Source organism: Panthera onca, chromosome E2 (assembly GCF_046562875.1).
Source record: "Panthera onca isolate mPanOnc1 chromosome E2, mPanOnc1 haplotype 2, whole genome shotgun sequence".
Taxonomy (NCBI): domain Eukaryota; kingdom Metazoa; phylum Chordata; class Mammalia; order Carnivora; family Felidae; genus Panthera; species Panthera onca.
The window spans coordinates 34,175,744-34,192,535 of NC_138353.1; the positions used below are offsets into that span (position 1 = coordinate 34,175,744).

General features: G+C 50.9%; 2 protein-coding genes across 2 annotated transcripts in view; both read left to right on the plus strand.

Moving 5' to 3' along the window:
- COQ9 (coenzyme Q9) overlaps positions 1–6,345 on the plus strand; it is a 14,100-nt gene extending 7,755 nt beyond the window's left edge. Inside the window, exons 4-9 of the mRNA XM_060650697.3 lie at positions 1,251–1,393; positions 1,677–1,761; positions 3,232–3,336; positions 4,848–5,003; positions 5,262–5,315; positions 5,657–6,345. Of these exons, the coding sequence (XP_060506680.1) occupies positions 1,251–1,393; positions 1,677–1,761; positions 3,232–3,336; positions 4,848–5,003; positions 5,262–5,315; positions 5,657–5,692 (579 nt within the window). The 3' untranslated portion in view covers positions 5,693–6,345. The remainder of the gene's footprint in view (positions 1–1,250; positions 1,394–1,676; positions 1,762–3,231; positions 3,337–4,847; positions 5,004–5,261; positions 5,316–5,656) is intronic.
- Positions 6,346–8,078: 1,733 nt separating this feature from the next.
- Positions 8,079–16,704, plus strand: POLR2C (RNA polymerase II subunit C). Its single transcript, XM_060650696.3, has 9 exons — positions 8,079–8,237; positions 8,420–8,469; positions 10,784–10,852; positions 10,999–11,051; positions 13,944–14,072; positions 14,495–14,546; positions 14,764–14,932; positions 15,078–15,152; positions 15,678–16,704. The coding sequence occupies exons 1-9, from the start codon at positions 8,152–8,154 to the stop codon at positions 15,820–15,822; spliced, it is 828 nt and encodes a 275-aa protein (XP_060506679.1). The 5' UTR covers positions 8,079–8,151; the 3' UTR covers positions 15,823–16,704.
- The last annotated feature ends 88 nt before the right edge of the window (positions 16,705–16,792 follow it).

The following is a 16,792-nucleotide window of genomic DNA, read 5'->3' on the forward strand; positions in this document are numbered from 1 at the left end:
CTCTCTGCTGTCAGTGCAGAGTCTGCTTCAGATCCTCTGTCCCCCTCTCTCTGCCCCTCCCCTTCTCTCTCTGTCTCTCTCAAAAATGAATAAACATTTGGGGCGCCCGGGTGGCTCAGTAGGTTAAGTGTCTGACTTCAGCTCAGGTCATGATCTTATGGTTCGTGAGTTTGAGCCCCTGCTTTGGATTCTGTGTCTCCCTCTCTCAGCCCCTCCCCCCCACTCATGCTCTGTCTCTCTCAAAAAATAAATAAACATTAAAAAAAGAATATATTTTAAAAATTAATAAACATTTATTTAAAAAAAAGAAAAATGTTTTTTGGTTTTTGGGGTTTTTTTGTTTTTTGTTTTGTTTTTTGGTTTTTTGTTTTTTTTACAACAGAGAGGCCTAATTTCCAAGAGGTTTAGGTTAAGTGAATTGGTGAGGAAGAGCTGAGTGCTCTTCCCAGCCCCCTTTTTTATATTAGGACTCTGGGTTACAAGTGTCAGAGCTCAATTCTGATTGGCTGGAGCAGGCAAGGGTGTGTTCAGACTCATTTAATAACAAAAGTCTGGAAGTAGCTCCGTTGTGCTGCTGGGAATCGTCTCTCCATCCTGTCTGCTTTGCTTTCCTCTCTGTGAGCTTCATTCCCAGCAGAGGCTTCCCACGCAGGACTAAAAATGGTTCAGCAGCCCCAGTGGAAAGAGAGCACTTCTTTTCTGTGAGCACTAGCAAAAGTCCAGAGGTGGCCTCTTAGGGCCTGGATTTGGTCATGTGCATGTGCCTGAGCTAGTCACTGTGAGCTCCAGTTATCCAAGTCTGGATCTCAGGCTTTACAGCACACCAAAGGGGGTGCCTGGGTGGCTCAGTTGGTTAAGCATCTGACTTCGGCTCAGGTCATGAGCTGGTTCATGAGCCCTGCTTCAGGTGAGTGCCGACAGTGTAGAGCCTGCGTGGGATATTCTCTCTCTCTCTCCCCACCCCCCACCTTCTCTCTCTGCCCCTCATGAGATTCTCTTTCTGCCCCTCACTCACGCCCTCTCTCCCAAAAAAAAAAAAAAAAAAAAAAAAATACACCAAAGGGTTGATGGAGGATGGAGGATTGCTGGTCAGCTTTACCCAGATCACACGGACCAGGGGTGAAGAATAGGGTTATCCCATTAAAAATCAAGCTGCTGTTACTGGAAAAAGAGGTGCTGGTGAGGAACAGACAACACATGTCCACTACATTTGTCTGCCACTTTCCTGTTTTCTCTGTCTCCTTTTGTAGTCTCTGGGTCTCTCCACTGCAGCAGCCAGCATGTTTGGGAATGACGGCAGTGAGCTGGTACTGCATTTTGTGACCCAGTGCAATGCTCGGCTCACTCATGTGCTGGAAGAGGAGCAGAAGCTGGTGCAGCTGGGCCAGGCCGAGTAAGTCCTGTGGCATTTTTGCTGAGGGTGGCAGTTAAGGATCAGGGGGCTCAGGCCCCACTAACAGTCTCGGGAGGCCAATCCAGGCAGAGCCGAAAGAGAGGAGCATTGAGCAGCCCCGCTGCTTTGAGGGGACTGGAACACAGCTGCCTCTCTGTGACAGCTGTAGTCAGGCCAGCATCAGGAGCTGGTGGGACCCTCCTCCCTAGCGCCGAGTAAGCAGGATAGCCCCGAGCCCATGCCTTTGACCCAGAGACACACTCTTTTCTTTTTCCCCTTCCAGGAAGAGGAAGACAGACCAGTTCCTGAGGGACGCAGTGGAAACCAGACTGAGAATGCTGATTCCGTACATTGAGCACTGGCCCCGGGTACAGAGTCCATATCTAGGCTACAGGGCACCAATGCATCGTGTTCTTAGTTCTCAGCGCCTTGCACTCGGAGGACCCTGCACAGTCTTCAGAAGCTAGCTCATTAATCCGCACAGACCTGGGGATTCTCCGTGCCCTTGGTAGAGCTAGGGAGTGCGGACTTGGGCGTGCCAGAGGGAGTAACTGAGCCATCTGGGTCTCAGTTCCTAGAAGTGTGAGTGGCTTGCGTACTGGGTCACATCGTGTTGGCTCCTGGTGGCCTGAGTGTGCTACCAGGTATTCAGTGAGGAGGAATCCATGGAGGAGATTAGAAAATGAGATTTTATTGGCCATCGTCATTAACAGGCCTGTCGTGTCCTGGATCTCAGAGGACTGGGATGTCTTTTCCAGTTGTGATGTGATGCTTGAAAATTGGAGTATTCGTTCCAAGGCTTTTTGTCCCCTTTCCTGAAGCTTCCTTTTTCCTGTTTCAAAGCATATCACAGTGTGGGCCATTCTCTTACTTAAGAAAATGGAGTCCAAGCACATCAGGAATGAGAGGGCAGCAGGGGTCATCTAGTGTCCTCCACCCACTACTGAGCAATAGCGCCCATCAGTCAGTTGACAGACCTTGGAACAGCAGCGGTGCGCCTAACCCCAGGCTGCCTGTGGAGGGAGTATCGCGAGAGCGGAGTCCTGTCCCCTGCCTGTGCTTGCCACGCTGGATTTTCAGACCTCTGGCCTGACTCATTCCACCTTGCAGTCAAAGCAGTGGAAGTGTGTGTATTGGGCCCTGACTGCCTCCTGACTCGGCACGTTTTCTTCTGGGCTACTTCGATAAGAAAAAACTTCCAGCCGAGCCAGGGCCTCTGACCCAGCTCCTGCAGGCCACAGCCGGTGGAGTTTTGAGTTGGTAAAGTGACAAGACCTTGTACTCTCAAGAGTCGATGTCTGCTAAGGAAGTGTCTCTGGGTCGTGCTATTGCTTGTATTAGTTGAAGGAGTTTTGGTTTCAGATACCAGAAACCAACTTGAGTTAAGCAAAACCCCAGGGAGGAATTTATTGTGAGGTTGCCATGGGGCAGGAACGCTGCTGGGCCCTGGGATTTGGACCTAGAAACTACCCCCAGACCCTCCTCCTAGCTCTGCTTCTACCTCCGTGTTACAGAATGGGGTGCCCTCCACCGTCCTTGCTCTCAGTACTCTTAGACCAGTCTGGACCCTCCGGCTGCCTGCATTTCCAAGTCCACGTGCCGGGGATGGAGAACCTGAGTGGGCCAGCTGAGGGTAGGGGCCGCCCCTGGCTCCCATCTGCTGTAGCCAGGGTTGTCAGCTGCCAGGAGCTCACGCCAACCGGGCAGAGATGGTGGGTCTCAGCAGGGGAGTGGGCAGGCCCTCTCCCATACCTCCGTTGAGAGGCGAGGCGCCGCACCATCCACCTGCGCTCTGTGTTCCCTGTGTGCAGTACCTGTTTCTGTCATTCTTTCCTCAGGCCCTCAGCATCCTCATGCTCCCGCACAACATCCCATCCAGCCTAAGCCTGATCACCAGTATGGTGGATGACATGTGGCATTACGCTGGCGACCAGTCCACTGATGTGAGTGCTTTCTGCAAACCCACAGGACACCAGGAGAGGCTTGGGTTAAGCATTTCTTCGGGAAGTTTGTGAAAGGTCTTTGATCACAGAGCCTTTCAGTGGGCCTGCAGTGCCACTCCTGTCTTGGAAAGGAGAGACTAGGGACGAGGAAGCTCCCTCAACAAGCCATAGTGGGACCTACGTCCTCATTCAAGGATGCACGCTCGAGCCACAAACCAGTGATTATTCCCTCTGTCCCCTCCTGGTGACACAAGCATCAGAGGGCCTGGTGACAGGGCTGCCGTTTTATACTCATTTCCCCTCAATCTCCTAAGACTCACATTCTGCAGTGTGATTTCTCAGTGTGTGTCTTTCATGAGACTGATTTTATTTATTTATTTTTTTTAAATTTTTTTATGTTTATTTTTGAGAGAGAGAGAGAGACAGAGCATGAGCAGGGGATGGGCAGGGAGAGAGGGAGACACAGAATCCGAGGCAGGCTCCAGGCTCTGAGCAGTCAGCACAGAGCCTGATGCAGGGCTCGAACTCACAGACTGTGAGATCATGACCTGAGCTGAACTCGGATGCTCAACTGACTGAGCCGACTGAGCCACCTGAGCCACCCAGGCGTCCCTCATGAGACTGATTTTAAAAAAGTGAACAGAACGCCATGGAGCCGCTGTTGCCTTAAAAAGGAACGCCCTCCCCCGAGCCCCTTCTGGCCTGCTTTGCCAAGAGATCGATTAGCCTTTAAACAGGCACCAGGATAGCTTCTGACTTGTTAATGTTGTCATATTTCTGGTAGGAAATTAAAAAATAAAAAGTATACCTTCATAAAAGAAGTTAATATGTAATGGTACTCTGTGGAGTCCAGGCTGGGGAGGCGAAGAGCTACTCCTGCCACAGTTCTAACAAAGGACTTAATAAGCTTCCCCCATGTCGGAGGACACCACCAACAGAGCTGGTGGGAAAATGAAATTAGCAAAGAAATTAAAGGAATAAAACACAAAGCAGCTAAGTTAGTGCTCCAGAGAGCCATTTGCTGGGCCAGCCTGAAGTGGCTGAGGGACTGGAGCCCCTCGCTCCTCTTGGGTGTTCTGAATCTGTCCGTGGGCCTGTCTCAGCCCTCACTTTACTGGTGAGCATACCATGGTTTGGTCATAACTGGCTGACCAGAGAACCTCCCCAGAATTTAGGCGGCCTAAGATGCAGTCTTTTCACAGCCTTCAAAATGGATGCATGTAGCAAAATCGCCTGGGATGCTAATCAGATGTCCAGATTCCTTGCACTTACTTCAGACCCCTTGACTCTAAACTCTGAGAAGTTGGGCCCAGGAGCTTGCATTTTAATCTCCCAGTAATTTTGTTGCCCAGCCAAATTTGAGAACACCAATGTCTTGCAGGGAAACAAATGCATCTGCGGGGAAAAGAGATCAGGAGGGACCCCTTAGTGCCCGTGGCTTTGGGTAGGAACCCCCAGACTTCCCCAGCCCACAGCAGTAGCGGTGACTTCCCGGGTGGGTTTCTTTGCAGTTTAACTGGTATACCCGCCGAGCTGTGCTGGCTGGCATCTACAACACGACAGAGCTGGTAATGATGCAGGACTCGTCCCCAGACTTCGAGGACACTTGGCGCTTCCTGGAAAACCGGATTAACGACGCAATGAACATGGGCCACACTGCCAAGCAGGTAGTTGGGGCTGGCCATTTGGGAAGCCTCCTCACTAGGCACACCCGCCTCCTCCTGAAGGCTTGCCCAGGGAGTGTGCCAGCCATTTCCCTAAGAGCCATACTTGGGCCATTTGTGGTTGTGATCATAGGCTCTTCCTCCAGTCCACAGGGTCCTCATGAGTCCCCCCTCCACCCCCGACCCCCGCTTTTGTCTTACCTGTTTCACCTTTGAGCTTGTACTGGGGGCTTAAAAGAGCCTGACCCTGACTCCTTCTAGGTAAAGTCCACTGGAGAGGCACTGGTTCAAGGACTCATGGGTGCAGCAGTGACGGTAAGGACTGTCTCACTCATCCCTGCCCTCCTCCCATCCCCGCCCTCCTCCCATCCCCGTCCTGCCCTGTGACCCTTAAAACATGTGTCAATGTTCCCAAATCTTTTAAACTAGAAAACTCCTAATAAGACGGACAGTGATTCAGCCCCAGTCTCTGATCCTCAGTACCTCATCTCTTTTTTTTTTTGCTGCCATTAAAAAACATTGCTGATTCCCAGGCCCCTCGCATGTCAGATCTGTGGATCTTAGCCATGCCTGCTGCCTTGAAAACCCCAGTCTCTCCCACTGGAGTCCTAATGGCAGGGCAAGGCCTCATCACTCTGTTTCCTTCCCTGTATCAGCTCAAGAACCTGACCGGTCTAAACCAGCGCCGGTGAGCGGGATGGGGTGTGAGCTAGAGTGCCCAGAAGAAAATCTGCAGATATATTGGAAGGGCTTTGAAAGATATGAAGTGCCGCCCATGGAACAGGGTGTTAATGAGAAAACACTGAAGGACTCCTGAGTCACTACGACAGCCACCTGGAAACCACAGAGCACTTGATACAGCTGTAGCCTGCGATCAGGCTACTTCTTCAGTTCTAAATACCAAGCCAGGCCTCCTGATGCCTTTCTGCATTACCACTGTGTGACTGAAAAAATGAGGCTCTCATCCCAGCGTTCAAGCCACAGAAACCCAGCATGTCCCTATCTATGGTCTCACAGATACTTGATCATGTCTTAACCTTCCTAGAGTAATCTCTGGGGCTCCCAAATCAGGGTCAGGCTGTGAAACCTTTATAAAGTGGCAGCCCATCCCCAGCACAGCACAGACTTGTGCACACAGGCGTTCCTTGCACCCCTCCCCTTTCTGGTGTCCTGAGATGCTGCACCTGGGAACCCCTCAGAAAGCTGCCTCACTTGGGACTGGTGCCTGCTGGACAGTGGTGCCCAGCCTGGCCAGAGGCATGAACCCAGGCCGTTGTCGCATTACACCAGCATGTGTTGTAGGGTTAAGAGTCTGTACAAATAGTAATAAATATGTTTGAAGCAGTTTCTTGTTGTGCAGTTGGTTTCCATCTAGGCCACAGCGGGTATCCGAGACCTCAGAGGGAGACAGAAGTGTTGTGGAAAAGGCTTGAGGCTGGCGTCCAGGAGACCTGGGTTCTGGTCCTGGTGTGGCCTAGTGCTAATGGGTAATTACGGCAGCTCTGCCTCTCTGGGCCCGTGCTTCACTTCAGTAAGTGTGGGTGACAGTGGCCTTGCCCCTGACCATTACTCCCTGGGCTGCTATTTTCTATCACTAATTATTTCAGTGATCCGTTCTTTAGCATTAATAATTTTCTGTTTATACACTGGCTGAGCTCCCTTTGCAAGTCTGGTTAACGGTTGTTTTGGTCTTCTCAGGTTACAGTAACAAAATACCACAGACTGGGACTTAACAACAGATACTTGTTTCTCACGTTCTGGAGGCTAGGAAATCCAAGATCAAGGTGCCAGCCAATTCAGTTCCTAGTGGTCTTTCTGACTTGCCACCTTCTCCCCATGTTCCAACAGGACAGAGAGAGCTCTAGTGTCTCCTCCTGTTCTTATAAGGGCCCTATTCTTACCCTCAGGACCTCTCATAACCTTCCAAAGACTCCCAACTCCAAATGCCATTGTGTGGGGCGTTAGGCTTCATCATTTTAGAGGGACACGGTTCGGCCCGGGGCGTCTGTCTCCTGCTTTGCCATGTCTTTTCTAGGTCCCCTGGGTATTGATGGGGGAAGTCACAAGCTGATCAGTGTTTCCAGTCCTTTGGCCTTTCACTGGCCCCCTTCCGCACCTCTTTAATTCTTTGTATTGTGACACCCTGGCAGGTCCCCTACGGTAGCTCTTGCAAATTTCATCCCATGCTCTCTTATCCTTCATAACATCCCTCTCGCACTCTGCAGACAACCATAATTCTTAATTTACTGAGATGACACAGGCTATGAAGCAAAGGCCCCCTCCATGCCCTTTCCCTCTGCCTCAGGAAGAGGTGTCATGTCTAGCTAAATCAAACTCTTTATCTCCTAATTCTGCCCCCTAAATGTAGCTCTTGCCAAGTTCTACTTTAGAGCCTCTTCTCTGTATGAGCAGCTGTCACCTTTTGAGGCCCATTCAAACCTTTCTCCAGGCTGTTGAGAGGAGTTTGGTAGTCTTTATTGAGCATCCACCTTGTGAGGGGCACACTGCCAGGCATGCAGAGATGCGGGTGCAGAGATGAAGGGCCCCTATCCACCCGCCACGACTACACGGGCTGCAGATGATGCATTGAATGGGCGTTGTATCTTACTGCATTTTCCAAAGAGCACGATCCAGACTTGGGGGTGGAGGGAAAGGGTACGGGTATATATTTACCATTCTACTATACTTTGCTAAAGTATGCTTCTGTTTTTCCGTAAATGGGCAGATTTACTTCATTCTCTTAAAGACATCATAGTACTCCTATGTTCGTGTATTTAACCGTCAATGGACAATTAGTTTTGTTATCTTCTGCCATTACAAGCAGTGCTGCAGTGAACGCCCCGGTACGTATATCTTTGCTGACAACTGCAGGCATTTTGGCAGTATGAATTCCTGGAAGTGTTGTTGTGGAATCGAGGGCGTGAGCACGTTTTGTCAAATCCGCCCCTCAAGGTGGTTGCGCCTGGTGCCCTTAAAGCAGGTGGGGGTGTGAAACGCCAGGCTCGGAGCGGCCGCGGCCTCCGAGCAGCAGGCGGCGCTGTGAGCGTGTCTGTGCGGAAGCGGCGCGGGCCGCGCTGACCCACTTCCGGCGACGGCGGCGGCGGCGGCGCACGGGTGCTAAGTCCTAGGTTCCGGCGGGTGGTTGGGCACGATGCCGTATGCCAACCAGCCCACCGTCCGGATCACGGAGCTCACCGACGAGAATGTCAAGTTCATCATCGAGAACACGGACCTGGCGTAAGGCCGCTGAGGGAAGAGGCCGGCGGCTGTGGAGCGCGGGGGGCTCGAGCGCGGGCCGGGTGGGGGTCGTGTCCTAGAGCTGCGTTCGGGTGGCGGGGTTTTTGCTTTGGGAACCGTGGGCGCGGGGCGCCGGCGTCGATGCTGCGGCGCCCTCACGCCGATTGGTTTTCATCCCTCAGGGTGGCCAACTCCATTCGGAGGGTCTTCATCGCCGAGGTGCCCATAATAGGTAAGCGAACCCCACCTCTCGTTGCCCACACACGCCCCCACACACCTCGGGGCCGCTGCCCGCCCACACCCAGAGCCTGGTGGGGCCGGTAGTGGGGGCTCTGAAAGGACAGCAGTGCTGGAGATTTGATAAGACCCTGTACCCTCGGCCCAGGGCCACTTGGGTCCACTCTTAACCTACGGGTTGGCGAAGAGCATGGGTTCGGGAGTCTGCGTGTTCGGGTTTGAACACCGTTTTCATTTACTGCCCCTGTGAAACTTGGGCAAGTGTTCAGCTGCGTGCCGTGTTTTTCTCCGTGGCATTCGGACGTTAACAGTGCTTGCAGAGCGAGGCCAGGGATTGAGTAACGGAATCTCTCCTAAATGCCTCGTGTTGAGTACCGGTAGATGTCTTTTTATGAATCCGGTCCTTCAGCCGCATTTAGGGAACACGTAAGTGCCAGGCAGGGTGCTAGGAACTGGGACTGCAAGGCTGCACCGTGCAGGGTTCTTGCCCTGATGGAGCACACAGTGGGGTTGCCCGGGAAAGGCGAATCCGCAGCTGATGCTGCTGCGGGGTAGCCTTGGGTCAGTAGTTGAGAAGTAGAGCTACAGTGCTGTTGGCGTTTAGAGGGAGGAGGATCGGCTCTGGTTCCAGCCACGTCGCTCCAGGTATTTTTCACCCTTATAAATATACTACAGGTATTTTCGGAGTGTCAACTCCAAGTTTGGGTTGGAGAAAGGAATGTAACTCGGCTGCTACAACAAGTGTGCAGACTCCTAAGGAAATAAGCAGGTCAAGGGATTGGTGAAGGAGAGCGTGGGGCTTCCACCACGGCAATCCCCAGGCACTTCTTCAACTCAGAGCTTGGCGTGCTGATCCTCCTCCTCCTCCCTGACCACTCCATGTCTCTGGGCCTCAGTTTCATCATGAGTAAAATGAGGGAGTTGTACTTTGTGAGGCGGCCCTGACATTAGAGGCTGAATGCCACTTGCCCCACGCATTCAGTTCTGCGGATGATTCTGATCACCTGCTACATTGCAGGCCACAGGGGGAATACAAATGTTAAGACATCTGAAGACCCCAGCTCCAGGATTCTCCGAAGCTTGAGGTAGAGACAAGACATACAGAAATATAACACAGTGTAAAATAGGACAAGTGTCTTTAGTCTGGACAGAGTTTTGTGAGGGGAAAGCTTGCAGGGAGGAAGTGTTGGTATCTGTATCACAGAGGGCGGGCAAGGCTTGGTTTGTAGGAGGCTCAGAGGATTTACACCTGCGCAGGAGAGGGTAAGGGCACGTGGGAGTAGGGGGTTATTGGGAGTAAGGAGGCGGAGTCAGAAAAGCCTGGCTTATGGTCCTTACTTTGCCTGGGGAAACAATAGAAAGTATAGGACAAAGCGGGTTGGGTCCTAACTGGTCCTCTTCTGACTTCCATTCCTAGTGTCCACACCCTTTTTGGTAGTTGGGCTCCAATGCCATTTGATTTATGAATTGGTTTGCATACAGGTGTTAATGTGTTTAAGTCAAGTGTGTGTGGGAATACAGTCCTTACCTTCCTACTAGCTCATTGCTGGTAGGAATTGGGTTTGATACTTAGTATGATGTGCACATTAAAGGAATTCTTTACGTGTTGGTTGATTGATAATAAAGAGTTAAATTGAGTAATTTGGTCATTGTATCATAAAATGAGATATGGGCCTGTGTTACTTCTGTGAGATTGACTTTTTTTTTTCTTTTTTTTTTTAAGAGAGAGAGAGTGAGAATGCAAGCCGGGGAGGGGTAGAGAGAGAGAGAGAGAGGGAGGCCCAGAATCTGAAGCAGGTTCCAGGCTGTGAGCTGTCAACACAGCACCCAACACGGGGCTTAAGCTCACGCTCACGAACCGTGAGATCATAACCTGAGCCGAGTCAGACACGCTCAACCGACTGAGCCACCCAGGTGCCCCAATTTTCCCTAACTTTTAAGTGCCCAAGTAGTTTGTGTTTATGGATTTGGTGTTGACACGGAGAGCAGATGTAAATGCTTCTCACAGAAATATTCAGCTTAAAGAAACGTGCCATGCTGTTCCCTAAGTCAGTATTTTTTGTGTGGGACAGGGAACCCCCTGCATTAAATCTGCCTGAGTAGGGATGGAGGCTGTGTTGCATGTGGTTCTTGTTAAAATACAGATTCCTAGCCCCCACTGGAGCTGTGGAATCAGTTTCTGGCAGTCTGGTCCAGGCCCCTGCAATTTAGTAAGCATCAGGTGCTTCTTAAATCTTGAGAACCACTGCTCGAGGTCTTTAATTTGGTGGCCGAACTGCATGTCTGCTTTCTTGTTTTGTTTTTTTTAGCCATTGACTGGGTTCAAATTGATGCCAACTCTTCAGTCCTTCATGATGAGTTCATCGCTCACAGGCTCGGTGAGTGCCGGGTTGTGAAAGGTGGAAGGGAGGGGGCTGTGCCTGGTGTCAGAGGAGGGAGCCTCCTCACTCCCAAGGGGGCTTCTAGGTTCTCCTTTTGACTTGACCATTTGGACTGCTTTAAAATGTCTTTCTGTTTCTTCCAGGACTAATCCCCCTCACAAGTGACGACATTGTGGACAAGCTGCAATACTCCCGGGTATGCTGTGTGATTGGGTGGGATGTGCGTGGGGGTAGGGGGCTCAGTTCTCAGGGATTTTCCTGACGTTTTCCTTCTAGCTTTTAGAAAGACAGCATGGAAATGTTGCCTTAGAGCCCAAGCAGGCACTGGTCCTTGGTCCTGCCAGGCTTCAGATGATCAGGCTCCAGGGGCATCAGGGAGTTTCTCCTGCCAGCCACACAAGATGGGGTATACACCAGAATACCCATTTATACCAAGCAGTGGGGGCTCTGCCTTTTCAGAGTCTGATCTGTTCAGACTCTGCTCTCCAGGGTGTCTTTTCCCAGTAACGGGAGCCTAGGAGGCTGAAGGGAGTCAACAGAAGGTTAGGGAGTTAGGGAGAGGTAGGGGTGAGATCAAGGAAAGAGAGTGGGACTGTCCCCCACAGCAGCACCTGAGGGCTGTTGTCTGCCAGATATGTGCCTCTCTTGTAGGTGGTCCTCGTTAAACGTGGCCCTTCCTCTAGGGCCGTGTTTCCTTCCTGTGATATGTTAACAGGCCTTGGACTTGGGAGGAGTGGGACAGGACTAGGTTCCCTGCATCCTTTCCCCAGGGCTCCATTAAATAACAGCTTGAGACTCTTCCCCCTTGGTGGCTTTGGGTGATCCTTAATCAGCCCATCCTCTAATATTCCCAAGGTCGTGCCATTTTTGTGTGGCTAATTTGATATGTGTTAGAAATCTATTTTTTTTGAATTTTTAAAAAATGTATATTTATTTTTGAGAGGAGAGGGAGAGAGATAAGAGTGTGAGCGGGGGAGGGGCAGAAAGAGAGGGAGACACAGAATCCGAAGCAGGCTCCAGGCTCTGAGCTGTCAGCACAGAGCCCGACGTGGGGCTCAAACTTACGAACTGTGAGATCGTGACCTGAGCCAAAGTTGGATGCTTAACCGACTGAGCCACCCAGGCACTCCTAAATCTGTGTTTTTTAAAGAGAGATTGAAGTACACAGGAAAGTGTGGAGATCATCTGACCAGTACTCTTGCTCCCACCAAACAGCTTGTCATAGTCCAACATTTTGCAATATTTGCTTCACGTTTCCAGATTTTTGTTCGTAAGTAATGAAACATCACAGATATTGGTGGGGACAGTTGTACAACCAGTTGAAGAGCAGTTTGGCAATGTCGTGGGTAAAGATATGCATGCCCCATGACCTAGCAGTTCCATCCATTAAGTGTTTTTCTAGTATTTGCTGAACAAAGATGTTATGGTCTCCTCCCCTTTTTTCTGTTTGTTTGTTTGTTTTTCCTGAAAATCTACAGAAGAGTTAGAAGAATCAAATAATAAACAGCCATTTACTTGCAGCTTTAGTTACCAATTGCTAATATTTCACTACATCTGCTTTGTTTTTCCTATCCGTGTTATTTTTGTTGAACCATTTGAAAGTTGCAGATACCATAACACTTTTCCCCTAACTACTTCAGCATGCTTGTCCTAAAAATAAGGATATTTTCCTACATGACTATGCCATCATGCTTAAGACTATTAGCATTATTTTGTCGTATTTCAAATATTCAGATTTTCCTAGTTGTCCCTCACATGTCCTTTCTTGCTTTTTGTCATCCAGCAAAGATCCATGCATGCATTTGGTTGTTATACTTCTTTAGGCTCTTAATCTCAGATCCCTCTCCTTTATGATATATATTTTTTTGAGGTTGTGTACCTTTTCATCTCTTTCATGCCAGTTTCTTTAATTTAGTGTTTTTTTAGTAGGTTTTTGTTTTTGTCTTTTTGTTGTCTCCTAATGCGGGGCTCGAACTTACAACTCTGAGAACAAGAGTCACATGCTCTACTGACCAGGCCAGCTGGGTGCTCCCCTTCCATTTCTTTCATATATATATATATCACTTATTTATTCATTCATTTCTGAAGGGGGGTAGTGGAAGGCAGAGAGAAAGGGAGCGAGAATCTCAAGGAGGCTCTGCCCTGTGAGCACAGAGCCGGACACGGGGCTCGATCTTGTGAACTAAGGTCATGGCCTGAACTGAGATGAAGAATCGGATGCTTAACCGACTGAGCCACCCAGGCACCCCAGGCATTTCATATTTCTAATTAGGGTCTCGGTTGCCTGCCCGCCTCACCTGTGTGTGACTGCACACTGTCCAGGTGTGGCCTCTAGCTCTTCCTCCTTGTCTGAAAAACCTCAGAAGCAGGTTAGATGTTCCTCATTGGCCTGAGGGGGCGAACAGTTTGCTTGGTTACATTCCAGTAACTCGCCTGAAGTTAAACTGCAGCAGATGGTCCCTAACGTGGGAATGGATTGTTTCAAGAGTCGTTGCTTAAAGAACTGTTGCTAATTATTGAAGCCGAGTGATGGTTACACGGTGGTAGTCTCTTCTGCTTTGCTCTGTTCTTGTGAATGCATGAAATTTTCCATTATGGAAAGGTTTTTTTGCTTTGTTTTTAAAAGAAAAAGTAGTCTAGAACTTGAAAGAACTTTACTGTTGTTGCCTGGATCATTTTATTTTAAATGATGATTGCATTCCCGAGCTAGTCCACATAGTTCATGGGAAGCTGCACTCTAAAGCGTGAAAGCATCATTCTCTTGCTTAACGCCTTGTATCCCTGAAGAAGGGTGCTCCGAGGGCCAGGGTGAGAGTTTAGCAATGTCTCCCCCGGTGACGGCCTGGCAGCTGCTGGAGGTGGAAAGTAAACCCAGGCGTCAACAGGTACGGGTGGTCTCTAACTGGGAAGGGCCTGCACTTGGGCGGCCCGGGAGAATGGTGTACCAGATTGGCATGGCCCACGAGAGCCTGGAGCCCGAGAGCAGCCCTTTTACATTAAGAAATCTAAGGAACTGGGTGTTAGAAGCAGGGAGCTCAGGGCTCACCACCTCTCCATAGGCTCACTCCTGCTTGTCTTCCCGCCTCAGGACTGCACGTGCGAAGAGTTCTGCCCTGAGTGCTCAGTGGAGTTCACTCTTGACGTGCGGTGCAACGAAGATCAGACTCGTCACGTCACGTCTCGAGACCTCATCTCCAACAGCCCCCGGGTCATTCCAGTCAGTGTCTCACAGTGTCCTACCCAGGACCTTTGTTCTCCTCCTGGCTCGAAGTGAGCCAGACTCGGTGGTTTCTTACAAGATGCTGATTTCCCTTGTGTTACCCTCTGCCTTCAACTGAGCCTGGTGCCTAAAAGTGCTAATAATTCTGGACAGTAGCCAGGGTGGACAGGAGCATTGTTGTGCCGTGTGCCCACCCTCTGTCACCCGAGGACCCTTTGAGAGGGTACTGTTTTGACTGAAAAGGCTGTCACCAGGCCGTGAGGCAGAGGCTGGAGTCCAGCTCCAGCACAGATTTAGTCCTAGTACCCCTCATTCCCAGGCATCCTGTCCCTGGTCGGCAGGTGCGGGAACATGGTTGCCAGAAGAGGTGACGGGGGAGACGAGCAGCTAAGAAATGCCTCTGTTTGGGCTCCCTCCAGGTGACATCCCGGAACCGAGATAATGACCCCAATGACTACGTGGAGCAGGACGGTAAGGGGCTGGGGGGAGTATGCGGATCTCTGCCCGGCTCGTTCTGCAGGCCAGCACGGAGGCAAGACCAGACACAGCTTCTCGTGCTCCCTGGTCTCTGTCAGCTGACCTTTGGGCCGTTTTTCCTGATTGTGTGGTCTTCTGGTGGTATTCCGGGTCACAATTCAGGGGACGGTGTCTTTGTCGGCCCTCGACTGACTCACACCTCTCCCCACAGACATCCTCATTGTCAAGCTGAGGAAGGGCCAGGAGCTGAGACTTCGAGCCTATGCCAAAAAGGGCTTTGGCAAGGAGCATGCCAAGTGGAACCCTACCGCAGGGGTGGCTTTTGAATATGATCCTGACAATGCCCTGAGGCACACAGTGTACCCCAAGCCTGAGGAATGGTATGTTCTCATTGGGAGTAAAGGCATTTAGGGTGGGCTGGTGTGGAAATGGCTCCCAGTCACTGGGGTCGGGGCGGGCTCACTGTGGACATAGTGCCCTAAAAGCAGCTGTAGCAGCCCTGTGCTGACCTGTGTTTGACCTCAGGCCAAAGAGCGAGTACTCAGAGCTGGATGAAGATGAGTCACAGGCTCCCTACGACCCCAACGGCAAGCCAGAGAGGTAAGATCCAGGCCAGCACATGAAGTGTGTAAGAACGTATGGTTTTGGTGCAAGGTCTGAGTCGGGAGACCCTTCCCTCACGTCCCAGTGCCCGTGAGCTGAGGAAGGAAGGGTAGCTGCAGAATCCATGGTGGGTGCAGGTCCCAGGGCAGGTGATCATCCCCCTTGGTCACTGTGGGATGAGGGGCCCTGCGGTTGTTCATGCTGCTCCTCCTCTGATGCGCAATCCCCAAAGAAGAGGTCTGCCCAGAGCCAGAAGTGACCAGTCTTCTGACAGTGAACGTGAGCCACTGCTAACTTGACCTTCCACTGTCTCCATGTGGAACACATCCACTCCGAAGTGTTTTAAGGTTTCCCCAGTAGCTTTTTGAGCTAGCCGTGGCCTCCTTGGAGTCCCGTAATGTGCAGCAGGACCCCCGTTAGTAAGAGGTTGAAGCCACCCAGGAGAGAGCGCATGATCCGAGGCCGACGCTTGGCTGAGCCAGCCTGCCTCGCGGAGGGCTCTCACCAGACTCTTCCTCTTAGGTTTTATTACAACGTCGAGTCCTGTGGCTCTCTGCGCCCTGAGACCATTGTCCTGTCAGCCCTCTCTGGATTGAAGAAGAAGCTGAGTGATTTACAGACCCAGTTAAGCCACGAGATCCAGAGTGATGTCCTAACCATAAACTAGCACAGCTCACCTGTTTGAACAAAAAAGGGGAGGGATCTGGGCCAGCAGCTGGATTTGTCTCTCCAGAGCCTCTTCTAGCTACTGGGATGTGGACAGCTGTTGGCTCGGGCTTCTTGGCAAACCGTCAGTACCCGCTAGAAAGGGAGCCGTATGGAAGAGGTGGCCTATCCCAGCTTTGCTCAGATTGCCAGGCATGCCACTGGCATTTGAGGCAGGACAGTTTTTTTACTAGACCTCTCACGTCCCTGGCTCTGCCCACTCATTGCCAGTGGCATTCCCCAGGACATCCCTTCCAATGCGTTTTCTTATGTGCCTTTGGGGGAGTCTGTTGAGAACCACTGAGCTGGACTCTCTTCTGTTGGTCATTTCAGGTCTTCAAACCCTTTCTGTCCAACAGTTGGAGGTTTCACAGTTGTACCTTGGACTTGCGGTGTTAGGATTGAGTGTTAGAACCCTTATTCAAGTTGCCTACAACCCCTTCCAGTCCCTGCCCAGAGCCAGGCTGCTGGCACTTCGCTCAAATCTCCAAGTGTCCCTAATTTGAGAACCCTTAGAGAAGAGTGTTAGAGCCTGGCTGCCTCCCTGCCCCAGGTAAACCCTGTATTTCATTCTCTACCCATTAGTTATGAACTTCACTGCCAGTAGCCTGATTATTTAAGTTTGGGTGCTGGGGGGCAAGGGCCTTAATGAAGGGAAGGTCTGGCCTTGACCCCTTACCCCTGTAGGGTAGAATCATGCCCAAAGTAGTTAATTAGGCAGCCTGGCAGGAGAAGCCTGGAGAAAACCAGAGATTCAGTACAGAAAGGAAGGGATATTTATTGATTCAGGAGTTGTCTTTTTAAAAGTTTTTATTCTTGGCAATAAAGAGCACAACATAATCTCCTTCATGCGTCATCGTTGCACTAACTTGAGCCAGCCGGCCCTACCTCCCTCTCCAAGGCCTTTGGTGCCGAGCTGGCTGTGGCCCCTC

Excerpts from the sequence above, each read along its gene's own strand:
- POLR2C (XM_060650696.3), top strand. The coding sequence starts at position 8,152 with ATGCCGTATGCCAACCAGCCCACCGTCCGGATCACGGAGCTCACCGAC. Across the intron at positions 11,052-13,943 it reads ACAAGCTGCAATACTCCCGG|GACTGCACGTGCGAAGAGTT; the intron begins GTATGCTGTGTG and ends TTCCCGCCTCAG. Across the intron at positions 14,073-14,494 it reads ACAGCCCCCGGGTCATTCCA|GTGACATCCCGGAACCGAGA; the intron begins GTCAGTGTCTCA and ends GGCTCCCTCCAG.